The following is a 14050-nucleotide window of genomic DNA, read 5'->3' on the forward strand; positions in this document are numbered from 1 at the left end:
TTCCAATTGTAATAATAAAGAAAAGGGGGATTTCGTAAGAAGGTCATCAAGAAACTTACCATGGAGGAGCAGCTGGGTGGGCATAGTGGGTTGATGCTTAGCTGTTCGTTTTTTAAATATTTGGACAAGAAATGGCCAAATACTTCTCTGACTTGGACTAGGGAAAGCTTGATATCAGTATTCATCAGAAAATCTGTTTTTGTACTCTTGCTGTCTTATTTTTGGGATATATTCTTAAGGTCAGTTTGGTGTATAGGGCCAGTGAATAAGGTATAGAGATAGGAATTAGGAGACGGAGTTCTAGTTCCACTTTAAGCATAAAAATACCTGAATGAGTTGTGGGGTTGTTGTGGGAAAAGCAGAAAGGGAAAGGAGTATTATGTTTGTTCCATGCCTTGATTTACTTATAAGGTAATGAAAGCAGAATAAAAAATAATAAAAGTTTTAATTTGAAAAATAAATGTGCATTTATTAAATGCTGATGCTATAAGTGTAAAGAGTTTTGCAAAGAACTTAAAGTGGTATTGTAGAAGCATCTCAATGCATGGATAAGTCTAACTGGATTCCTGATTTTTTTTTTTCTTGGACCAATGTCCAAAATGCAGAATTGGGGCTTTGTTTCAACTAAAAAAAAAAAAGCCTTTGACGTTTCCATATTTCCTTATATTTTCATAATCTTAAAATAGGTTGCTCTGTGTTGTATTTCCTGTGTTGCACATTATACCAGAAAGAAAGCCACCTAGTTTTTAAAAATATATTTCCTTTTGTCAATTATATGCTTTCGAATGAAATAAAATCCCCTTTCTATTGGTGACTGCTTTATATTTATGCTAGCACTAAATTTCTATTATAGGTTTGATTGAAATTCTGTACCCATGTATAATGAAATGCATTTTTCTAAAGTCAGCAGGCTCTTCCTCTAAGTGGACTTGTGTAATATTACTCAGTAAATAACTTGATTTGCCCCCACCAATATCCATTTCACTGAAGTTTTATTCAAACATACCTATAAACACTTTGTTTAAATATTAAATTTACTGCATAAATTGTCTTAATCAAGAACCAACTACATTAAATATATGAAATAACTACTGAATAGATTGGATTAGTATGAGTTCATAGAAAGAATACTGTATTCAAACAAGAATTCTCAGACTTGTAGTTCTTTTAAAAAACATAAAAAAATTATTAGATGCCACATAAGTCTTGATCAATTACATTTTAGTCAACAGTTTGGCCTTGGAGTACAAAATGAAGCAGGGCACAGGCTGATAGAATTTTGTCAAGAGAATACGATGGTCATAACAAGCACTCTTTTCCAACAACCCAAGAGACGGCTCTAAACATGGACATCACCAGATGGTCAACATAGAAATCAGATTGACTATGTGCTCTGCAGCCAAAGATGGAGAAGCTCTATACAGTCAGTAAAAACAAGACCAGGAGCTGACTGTGGCTCAGATCATGAGCTTCTCGTTGCAAAATTTAGGCTTAAATTGAAAAAAGTAGGGAAAAGCACTAGGCCACTCAGGTATGAACTAAATCATATTCCTGAATATACAGTAGAGGTAACAAATAGATTTAAGGAATTAGATCTGATAGACAGAGTGCCTGAAGAACTATGGATTGAAGTTCGCAACATTGTACAAGAGGTAGCAACTAAAACCATCCCAAAGAAAAAGAAATGCAAGGAAGCTTTGCAAATAGCTGAGGAAAGAAGAGAAGCGAAAGGCAAAGAAGAAAGAGAAAGATACACCCAATTGAATGCAGAATTCCAGAGAATAGCTAGAATAGATAAGAATGCCTTCTTAAATGAACAGTGCAAAGAAATAGAAGAAAACAACAGAATAGGGAGGACCAGAGATCTCTTCAAGAAAATTGGAGATATGAAGGGAATGTTTCATGCAAAGATGGGCATGATAAAGGACCAAAATGGCAGGGACCTAACAGAGGCAGAAGAGATTAAGAAGAGATGGCAAAAGAACTATACAAGAATGAGCTTAACATCCCAGATAACCAGAATGAGATGGTCATTGCCCTCAAACCAGACATCCTAGAATGTGAAGTGAAATGGGCCTTAGAAAATCTGAGCAACAACAAAGCTAGTGGAGGTGATAGTATTCCAGCTGAGCTATTAAAAATCTTAAAAGACGATGCAGTAAAAGTGCTACACTCAATTTGCCAGCAAATTTGGAAAACTCAACAGTGGCCACAGGATTGGAAAAGGTCAGTTTACATTCCAATTCCAAAGAAAGGCAATGCCAAAGAATGTTCAAACTATCGCACCATTGCACTCATTTCACACGCTAGTAAAGTTATGCTTAAAATCCTACAAGCTAGACTCCAGCAGTATGTGTATCGAAAACTACCAGAAGTACAGGCAGGATTTCGAAGAGGCAGAGGAACTAGAGATCAAATTGCCAACATACGCTGGATCATGGAGAAAGCTAGGGAGTTCCAGAACAACATCTACTTCTGCTTCATTGACTATGCTAAAGCCTTTGATTGTGTGGATCACAACAAATTGTGGCAAGTTCTTAAAGAGATGGGAATACCAGACCATCTCATTTGTCTCTTGAGAAACCTATATGCGGGTCAAGAAGCAACAGTGAGAACTGGACACAGAACCACTGATTGGTTCAAAATTGGAAAAGGAGTCCGGCAAGGCTGTATACTGTCGCCCTGCCTATTTAACTTATATGCAGAGCACATCATGAGAAAGGCAGGGCTAGATGAATCAAAAGTTGGAATTAAGATTGCCGGGAGAAATATCAACAACCTAAGATATGCAGATGATACCACTCTAATGGCAGAAAGTGAAGAGGAACTAAAGAGCCTCTTGATGCGGGTGAAGAAGGAGAGTGCAAAAGTTGGCTTGAAACTCAACATTAAGAAAACCAAAATCATGGCATCCGGCCCTCTCAATCCTGGCAAATAGATGGGGAAGAAATGGAGGTAGTGACAGATTTTATTTTTCTGGGCTCCAAGATCACCTCAGATGGGGACTGCAGCCAAGAAATTAAAAGACGCTTGCTCCTGGGGAGGAAAGCTATGGCAAATCTAGACAGCATACTAAAAAGCAGAGATATCACCCTGCCAACAAAAGTGCGTATAGTCCAGGCCATGGTTTTCCCAGTTGCAATGTATGGCTGTGAAAGTTGGACCATAGGAAAGGCTGAGCGCCAAAGAATTGAGGCCTTTGAACTATGGTGCTGGAGAAGACTCCTGCGAGTCCCTTGGACTGCAAGGCATTCAAACCGGTCAGTCCTAGAAGAGATCAACCCCGACTGCTCTTTAGAAGGCCAGATCCTGAAGTTGAAACTCAAATACTTTGGCCACTTAATGAGAAGGAAGGACTCACTGGAGAAGGGCCTAATGCTGGGAAAGATTGAGGGCAATAGAAGAACGGGACGACAGAGAATGAGATAGCTGGATGGAGTCACTGAAGCAGTAGGTGTGAACTTAAATGGACTCCAGAAAATGGTAGAGGACAGGAAGACCTGGAGGAACGTTGTCTATGGGGTCGCGATAGGTCGGACACGACTTCACAATTAACAACAACAACAACATAGGTTGAAAGATTGCTTGAGTATACTTTTGAAAAGTATTTATAGCTCTGGCAAGATGTGATTATGTCAGCTTTTCAAGAATTTCTTCCTGGGTGCCAATAGAAATAGATCTTCATACCACATAAACATTAGGGTTGCAAATGCTTCAAAAATTATCTTGAATAAGTGTTTTTAGATCTCAGGCAAACACTACAGCTAGCCATGAAGTGAGACTGAATCTATTAAGGCTTCTGACCAAGCCTGAAACAAATGCTGCTGTTTCTTAACAGTAAGTCTTAAAGCAGTGGCCCCTTCTTTCAACATGAAGTGAAAACATTGGGCTGTTGTAATGAATAGCAGAAGAGTGTTATGTTTATGTGGGATCTGAGGCACTTATTATTAATCATTTTTGAAGTGTGCAGTAATGCAAATCCTTCAAGTTCAGCTTCCCCCCACTACATGCAAATGTCTGTATTTTTTTCCCAGCAACCAGAAGGAACTGCCCTTTTTCAGAATATTTTTGATTTCCTAAGACTAATTTACAGTCTTAGAGGCCTCCTATCCAAGAACTAACCGGGCCTTACTCTGCTTAGCTTTTTGAGACTAACGGAGGTAACCTAGGAACTGCTCTATATTGTGATTGGGACTTGTTTAGCCCTTGAATGAATTAAAATTTGCTAAAGTCATACAGCAAGCTATCCTATTATTCATTGGCTACAAGCTAATTTTTAGTTTTGCACAAAAAATCCAAAATAACCACATTATGTTTTACTTTGATATGCTAACCCACCTGTATCAGAAGACAGCTTGCTTGTTTTGAGACTATATGGTTTCAGTCTATTTGCCAGGAAATAAGTTTAATTTTGAAAATGTATATCTACATATATTATACATACACATATTCAAAATTAAACTTCAAAATTAAAATTACAGTGTATGATGGGTCTTAGCTTTTTTTTTTATTAACTGCCCAGCCTTTTTTCTGACTAGAGTGTTCCATTTTCTGACTTCACACTAAGAGAGTCTAAGTCTATGATTCTCAGTCTTGGCAACTTTAAGATATGTGACCTCAACTCCCAGAAATCTCCAGCCAGCATGGACTTTAACTAAAGCACAAATGGAGCATAGTATTGAAATTTTGACCAACTCGTCTGACTTTTCGGTGTATTGCTATTAACTTATTGTCATGAGGTTTAAAGAAAAATGAATGAATTACTTTTCCCTTGATAAATCAAAAGTTAAAAACAAGCTAAAGAGTTCTCATGATAAATGACTGAAAGTACTTATGTTGGAGGACTAATTTTTATTAGTCCTAATATTTCCTAACAGTGGACCAATTAGATAATTGTTTTCTCCAGATCTCCCTCCATTCTTCCCCTCATCAGTATTGTGCTGGATATGTAACTACAGAAACTGAATGATAATTAGAAACTTGAACAGAAAAAAGTTACAAAGGGAAGAATGAATGAAATCTTAACTAAAGTCATGTAGGCCTCTTACATAATGACAGTATCTGTTAATGCCAAAGCTGGATCTTAAGTTTTTTAGATTTTGGATCTTGTGCAAGCACAATTCTGCCATGTATGTGAAAAAGTTGCCACTGCTTTAATTAAGTGAATAATCAGAGTAGCATATCTTTAATGCAACTCTAAAGGCAGTGGCATCTTTTTGCACGGTCAGGCATGGTCAGGCTTCCTGAGAAATGATTTGCATGCTTTAATGAGGAACAGAGAAATTCTATACTCTGAACTCTGAAGCTCTTCTTTTGAATTATTTGTGTGTGTGTAGGTTTGTAGAGATTTGTGCAGATATGTAAGGGTACATAAATTATGTACCTATTTCATGAACATATGATGTTCACAAATATTCATTGAAATGCAATAATAGAAGCTTACAGTAAGCACTCACAGTAAGCACTCTACTCTCTTCCATTGAACTCATTCTTGCCTCTTAATTTAGGAGTTACAACTTAATTTAACTTTTATGATTGTGAGTCATGAATATGGATTATCTATTTGAGCACATGAAACCGTTTTAGCTGCCAAAATGAAAAAAAACAGCAGTCACTCTCCTTTATTTCTCTTGACTATGGTCCATTAATGCAATCTATACAGGGTGGAGTTTTATATTTTCTACATTTAACTCTCAGACATAAAGATCACATTTTTATAGTGTTTTGTTTTCAGTCTGAATATTGCTGAAATGACTATTCATTACAGAAGAGTTCTGGATAATTGAAAAAGACATAATCATTGTGTCGATATAATTTAAGCTGATTATCTTTGCAATTACTATCTCTTAAAGCAGGGGTCTCCAACCCCCAGTCTGTGGATTGGCACTGGGCTGCGGCATGCCAGAAATCGGATGGCGCAAACAAAGGAAGCCCATCACAGAATGCAGGCAGCATGTGAAACCACGCCCCCTCTGGTCCACAGAAAAAACTATCACTACAGAATCAGTCCCTGATTCCCAAAGTTTGGGGGCCACTGTCTTAAAGAGTACTGAAATGAAAAGAGATACATTGAAGTTAAAGAAGAGAACATTTTTAAAATAACCTGTAGCATTACAAGAAGAGTCTTTGTCTTTTCTATGAGGTTATAGTGTCCCATATAAGGAATAAAAAATGGGGTATGCTATTTTTATACACGTGCTGCCCCATTGATTTCTTTTAAAAGTAATATTGAGTCTAGCTGTCTTGTGATTGTGTTTGCTTTTCTTCAATTATTCAAAGACAATTTTGAATGAAAATGGTATTTTTTTTGCTTAAAATATAACATGACTCAACATTTAAGAAAAAGGTACTCAGTTTTTCTCAATACAATGTCTTCCTTCCTTCCTTCCTTCCTTCCTTCCTTCCTTCCTTCCTTCCTTCCTTCCTTCCTTCCTTCCTTCCTCCCTCCCTCCCTCCCTCCCTCCCTCCTTCTGGAGTGGCTATAAGATAGACCAGGAACATTGAGAGTCAATTTCTGCTGATAAAATAGAAGAATGACAGTGTGGGCTCCAAGCTAATAACAAACTTAGGTTATGCCAAATTTGTCAGCCAAATAACACAATTACGCAGAGTTTATTCCTAGTTAGTTATTTGGTTCTCTGCTTTGAGATGAAAGTTATATAAAGAGGTAATTGTTATTTTAGAACCTTTTATTTAAATTTGGAAATTAATCTTTTAGGTTGCCTATGTATCAGAGCTCCCATTTACCAATATTTTGTTAATTTATTTATAGACCAATATCTTATGATTATGCATTGCAGATTTTTCTGTCCTTTTATGTAAAACCTAATATGAGCTGTTTCTACTCATCTTCCATTGGGCTGCGACAATCACTATTCATGAAACATTTTGAAATACAAGTGTTCTGTGTTAACTCAGATTAGGCATTAGCCCAACCATGCAGTGAATGTGGTTATGTATAACAACCAGCCTGTCTAATTTCAGCCTGCCATTAACTGAATAATTGCCTCATTATGGCCAGAAAATCTATTCTTCAGTTAATTGAACAACTAGATTGCATAGCTAGTTCTGATGCGAATTGAACTTGTTATATAAGAAAAGCAGTTCTGGGTGAGACCAAAAGGATAATCCAGCAAACTATTTGTAACATGATTAGGCTTATATTTTTAGAGACTAAGTAGGACAACCCCTGCATCACTTGTCCTTCAAAACCTGGTGTTCATAATAAACATAAAACAATTTACTGTCTACGGGCATCTGTTACTGCTACTAAACTGAACTATATTTTGCATAGCAAAACAAACATGCACACATGAACATTTGAACTAACATCAAAGTCATAATATGGTTTCTTTGGTTTAGACTAGAGATCCCCAACCTTTTGAGCACTAGGGACCGATTCTGTGGAAAGAGGTTTTTCTGCGGACTGGAGGGGACATGGTTTCATGTACTGCCTGCATCCCGTGGATGGGGCTTTGTTTGTTTGTGTGGGCCAGTTTGTGGTATGCCGTGGCCCATTGCCAGTCCACGGACCAGGGGTTAGGGACCCTGATTTAGAGTGTTGATAAATCATTGGGTCAGAATGATGTGTGAATGACCAACTGTGTGTATTTAACTGTAGTTAACCATAGTCATGGTTTAATGCAATATCTATAGCCAGCTGATGGCTTCTCCAGGGTACATTCTCTTAAACAGTACATCCAGATTAAATTAATGTGTATCAAGGTAAAGTTATGCATCAGAAGACACTAAAAAAATAAAAATGGAAATGGTGTTTTACTTGTGTATATGGGTTTACAGTATTGCCACATTTAGTGATAGTTTTACACTGAAACTTACTAGTTCTCTTTGTTTTATCATAGATATTATGTTGTTTTAGTATTCATATTAGCAGTTCTTCTGTGCACAAGGTGATTCTGTTGGTAGCTTTGAGATTTACTACCATTTCACTTTCCAGATTTTATACACAGGATTTCAGGATAGATCAACTTTAACATAGACAAAGAAATCATAAGCTGGCAATCAGTTTTAAAAATGTTACTTTGTTAATAAAAGTGCCAAATGAAGTTTGATTCTGTGACAGTCACATAAGAGTTGAAGCAGTTTATTATCTTCTAGACTTTATTCTTTGAGTAATGGGTGGGGTGCATATATTTTATATGTTTTGACAGTTTATAAAAACTGGTTAGGCTTTTGTTCATTGAATGATAGCAAATGTCAAAACAGCATTTGCTGTGCTAAGCATAAGCAGAGCAGTGAACAAATCTATTCAATTTACAGTTTGAAATATCTTTCAATTATTTTATGCCTGGAACTGATAAAGTAACTCCATTAAATAGTTTGGCTGTTATTGCTTTATAAAAAAAACTAAAATAGAGGTATTAATCATCTGAAAATTAGTATTTCTTTTTTGACTCATCTCTTTCTATTTATTCTTTCATGATTTAGATGTTGACACATTCATATCAGATATCCTAAAAGGTGAAAATTTATCCAAAAAAGCAAGGGAAAAGAAAGATGTTTTGGTTAAGAAGATGAAAGACATCAGGTCCAAGTAAGTAATTATGCTTGTATAAAGTACATTTAATATAGAAAGTATATCAGTTTGCAACCAATCTGTGGAATAGGCTATCCTTATTATTTCTCCTTTATTAATAAGAAAACTTTGAATGAATTAAGGCTCCAGTATAAATTAAATCCTTATTATTTATTCAGGTTTATATACCATCATATTCTCATTTCATATTCCAAACAAAGGAGACATGGGAAATTCAAGCTCCTATTATAGCCTGCTCTTCTCTAATAGGCAGCAGGAGAAATATACCTGCAGGTAGTCCTCACTTAATGTCCATTGTTCAGCAACCTTTCAAAGCTATGATGGCGCTGAATGAAGGGACTTAAAATCAGTCTTTGAAGTTCTGATAATTGCAGTGGTCACGTGAACAAAAGTCAGGTGTTTGGCAACCATCTTGCACTTAAGATCAGTTACTGTGTCCTGCAGTCATGTCACAATTTACCATTTGTGATCTTCCCTGCCAGCTTCCCACAAGCAAAGTCAATAAGGAAGCTGGCACGGAAAATGATAAGTCTCTTGGGTAAGTCTCTCCCCCCAAATTTTCTTTGCTTTTACCCCTTCACGTGCACCCAACTTCCTTCCCCCTTTGTATCCATCAGATCGTCTTCCTCCCTTTCACTCAGTACCCTCCTTCCCCCTTTGCTTGAATGCACTCTGCCTTCCTTCCCCCTTTGATTGCACTTCATCCTCCTTTTACTTACACACAGCGTGCCTTCTTTCCCCATCACTTGCATGCACCATATCCTCCTTTTCCCTGGCGTTCCTGCATTTATGCCATTCTTCAGCAGCCCCGTCTCCTAACATAAATGCAACCTGTACTTGGCCTTTTCAGGCTTCCCCCATCCCTGCTTAACACCCCTACACTCCTTACCTGGAATTCCCACTGCTTCCCACTTAACAATCTGCATACCTTGGCATTATGGTAGCCGTGACTACCTGGATTGCTGTCACTAAGTGATGAAGTCATATGATATTGTGCTTTCTGACTATATCACTTTGCAGTGGCCATCTTAGTCCTACACTGATGCACTACCGACAACTGGTTAATGGAGATGGGCAGATGTGTGGCAAAAGCATTCAGCAAACGTATGTTAGAGGTCTTTTTTTTTTTCAAAGATAATTTTTATTAAATTTTTAAAATTTTACAAAAACAAAACAATCTTCCCCCCAACCTCCCCAACCCTCCCATTCCCTCCCCCGACCTTCCCAGAGCTGAATATAGGCTTAATTAAAATTTCATCAAAAAATCTTAAAAAAAGATATAAACCATAAATAAATCTAAATACATTAGTTAGAAATCTAAATACATTAATTAGAAAAATTATGAAATAATTAACAATAGTATATATATATAAAAAACATGAATACAAAAAATAAATGTTTAGAAAGGAAAAGAATAAAAAAAGGGAAAAAAGAAGAACAAAAAAAACAAAAAAAACAAAATATTCAATTTTAAATATAAATTGTTAAAAAACTAAATAATATTTTTTTATATCCAACTTATGTTGTATAAAATCTGTCCATTTTTTCCATACCGCAACATACTTCTCTTGCGATTGATCCTTCAAGAAAGTCGAAATCTTTGCCATTTCCGCCAAATAAGAAACTTTAAGAAACCACTCTTGCAAAGTAGGCAAAGATTCCTTCTTCCAACATTGCCCTACTAACAACCTTGCGGCTGTAATTAAATTTAACATCAATATAATCTCCTTAGTATCACAATCAATAACCATACCTAACAAAAACAATTGTGGGATAAATTTTACCCTCCTTCTAAAAATTCTTTGAATATTCCACCATATCTTAATCCAAAAGGCTTTTATATTTTTACACGACCACCAGATATGATAATAAGTAGCATCCAAACATCCACATCTCCAACATTTGGGCTGTAAGTCAGGATACATACGAGACATTTTTGTGGATCAAGGTGCCATCTATAAAACATTTTATAAAAATTCTCCCTTAAATTCTGGGCTTGTGTAAATTTGACATTTCTCACCCAAATAGTTTCCCAAGTATCTAATAAAACTGGTTCCCCAAAATTTTGTGCCCATTTAACCATACATTCTTTAACTAATTCTGCTTCTGAATCCAATTTATTTATTTATTTATGAGACTTATATACCGCTTTAAGTGCAAGCACTCTCTAAGTGGTGTACACCAGTAAGCAATGTATATTTACATTGCCCTCAACAATCTGGGTCCTCATTTTACCTACCCCCGAAGGATGAAGGCTGAGTCAACCTTGAGCCGGTGAGATTTGAACCGCTGACCTGCTGAACACAGTCAGCTAAAGTGGCCTGCAGTACTGCACTCTAACTGCTGCGCCACCTCGGCTCCTACCAATTCTACTAACACCCCATAAATTCTCTTAATGTGAGTTCGTCTTTGATTTTTTACTTGTTTAAAAAAATTCTCATCTTCTCTAAGCAAACCCACATTACAATATACCTTCCATCTATCCACAATTTGTCTAGACTGAAACCATGAATATATAATATTTTCTTGTGCTAAATCTTCCAAAGATTTTAACTGCCAATTTTTACCATCCCATCTAAGTAATTGTGCATAAGAAACACTATCCATCTTAACTCCTCTCCTTATCCCCTCTATCGCATGCCATGGTATGGCCCATAATGGAATTTTAGAATCAGTTCTATAATATTTCCTCCAGACCCGAAGTAAAGAAATCCTTATAATATGAGATTTAAAAACCCTGTCAACCTTTTTATTAAAAATTAAATAGGCATGCCATCCAAAAAGTAAATCCCAACCCTCCAAGAGGAGTATTTCTACATTTGTTAAGTTAACCCAATCACTAATTAATGTTAAAACCACAGCATCATAATACAATTTCAAGTTCGGTACCTTGAGTCCACCTTTCTCACGAGTATCTTGTATAATTTTAAGTTTTACTCTTGGTTTTTTCCCTGCCCAGATAAATTTGTTGATACCTTTCTGCCATTCATTTAAATCAACCTCGTTCTTTAAAATAGGTATCATTTGAAATAAAAAAAGAAACTTTGACAGAACATTCATTTTAATCGCCGCAATTCTTCCCAGAAGAGATAATTGCAATTTCTCCCAATTTTTCAAATCTCTTTGTATTTTGACCCACAGCTTTTCATAATATTTTTTTATGATACAATTTTGCATTAGAGACAGATAGAGTAACCCCCAAATAATTTACCATATCAACAACCTCAAAATCTGTCAAATTAACCAAAGTCTGCTTATCCAGATTAGTCATATTTTAGGTAATATTTTAGTCTTATTATTGTTAATTTTAAAACCCGAAATCCGTCCATATTGATGTATCAATTGTAGTAACTCTACTACAGAATAAATAGGTTGTGATAAGGTAACCACTAAGTCATCTGCAAAGGCTCTTAATTTATATTCTTTTTTATTGACTTCTATTCCTTTTATTTGCTGTGATTCTCGAATTTTAATCAACAATATTTCCAAAGTTAGAACAAACAGTAGTGGTGACAATGGACATCCCTGTCTTGTCCCTTTTTCTATTGTAAAAACCTCTGACAAACCCCCATTGACTATAAGCTGTGCCGTTTGTTTCTGATAAATAACACCAAGAGCTTGTAAAATTTTTCCTCCAAAATTCATTTTCTCAATTAATCTTAACATAAATTGCCAATTCAATTGATCAAAAGCTTTTTCAGCATCTAAAAATATCAATCCTGCAGAAACTTGATTATTTTTATCTAAATATTCTAATAAATTAATGATTTGTCTAACATTATTCTTCATATACCTTCCAGTTATAAAGCCTGTTTGTTCTGTGTGTATGACATGATGCAAAACCCTCATAAGCCTATTGGCTAAAATTTTCGCAAAAATCTTATGATCTACATTTAAAAGAGATATAGGTCTATAATTCTTTGGTAAAGTAAGGTCTTGATCTTCTTTTGGAATTAAAGATATAAAGGCTCTACCCCATGACGGTGGAATCTCTGAGCCCTGTAATATATTATTAAAAAGTTCACTTAAAGCTTGAACCATCTCTTGTACCAAAGTTTTATATAATAAATAGATGTCAAGCCATCCGTACCCGGTGCTTTACCTAATTTTAATTCTTTGATCACCATCTCAATTTCCTCATTAGTAATCAAACCATTAATTTTTTGTTTCTGATCTTCTGTTAATTTAGGGAAGTTGGCTTCATTTAAATAATTATCTATATCTAAAACCTGTACTTTAGTACTCTTATATAATTTTTGGTAATAATCTAAAAAAGATTTCTTAATCAACTCCTTCTGATATACCAATTTACCATTATAATTTATTTTACCTATAATTCTCTGTCTCTGTTTCTTTCTCAATTGATATGCCAACCATCTCCCTGGTTTGTTAGCATTACAAAATGTATTTTGTTTCATATACAATAAATTAATTGCAGTTTGATCAGCCATCAACATATTAAATTGTGATTTAAGCAATTTTATAGATTCTTTAACCTTCTCATCTGTAGGGTTTAAAATCAAATTTTTTTCTTTTAGTTTAATCTCATTTTCCAATTCCTTACGTTTCTGAATCTGCTTCTGTCTGTGAGCATTATTCATTTGTATCAAAATCCCTCGCATAAAGGCTTTACCTGCATCCCATACCATAGACATTGAAGTTCCCTTATGCATATTTAAAATAAAATAATCCTTTAAATGCTCCTTTAATTTTTGGACATTCTTTTCTTGTCTAAATAAGTTTTCATTCATCCTCCACGATCTCCTCTCCTCTTTTTCATCAACCAACTCCATCCAGACTGGACTATGATCCGTCAATGTCCTGGGAAAATTTTTAACATTCTTTACCCTAAAATATAAATCAGTTGTGATAAAAAAAAAGTCAATTCTTGAAAAAGATTGGTGTCTATCTGAAAAGAAAGTGAAATCTCTCTCTTCCTGATTGCGTTCACGCCAATAATCTCTCAGCTCCCAGTCCTCTTTCAACTCAAAGAAAGCTTTAGGTAATTTAGCCTGTTTGAAAGAAGTAGAAGATCCTTTTTTGTCTCTTTGAGTATCTAACACACCATTCCAGTCTCCCATTAATATAACAGATCTGTAATCCAACAAAGTTAATTTCTGGTGTAGCAGTCTATAAAATTGTTCCTGTTGTTGATTTGGTGTGTACAATCCCACTATAAGTACTTTCTTACCATATAAGGCAACTTCAGTCATGACATATCTCCCTTGAAGATCAGATTCTACCAAATAGACTGATAAGTTTTGCTTAACATAAATAACTACTCCCCCTTTTTTCCCGGGAGCAGAAGATACAAAATGAGATCCCAAGTGAGCATTAACTAGATATTTTTGATCTTTAGGTATAATATGAGTTTCCTGCAAACAAATAATATCATTATTGTGTTGCTTTAAGTAATGAAAGATTTTCTTTCTCTTTTGGGGGGAGTTAAGGCCATTAGCATTCCAGGTCAGGAGCTTTACCATCTCCCTTAAC

At 35.5% G+C, this 14050-nt stretch overlaps 1 protein-coding gene across 2 annotated transcripts in view; it reads left to right on the plus strand.

The window, feature by feature from the left end:
• The window catches only part of SKAP2 (src kinase associated phosphoprotein 2), a 131551-nt gene that overhangs the window by 329 nt on the left and 117172 nt on the right, over nucleotides 1-14050 (plus strand). For both annotated transcript variants that reach the window (XM_039342026.1, XM_039342027.1), the window contains exon 2: nucleotides 8449-8554. In XM_039342026.1, coding sequence (XP_039197960.1) covers nucleotides 8449-8554 — 106 coding nt within the window. The remainder of the gene's footprint in view (nucleotides 1-8448; nucleotides 8555-14050) is intronic.

Source organism: Crotalus tigris, unplaced genomic scaffold (genome assembly GCF_016545835.1).
Source record: "Crotalus tigris isolate CLP2741 ecotype Arizona unplaced genomic scaffold, ASM1654583v1 scf7180000017774.6281472, whole genome shotgun sequence".
Taxonomy (NCBI): domain Eukaryota; kingdom Metazoa; phylum Chordata; class Lepidosauria; order Squamata; family Viperidae; genus Crotalus; species Crotalus tigris.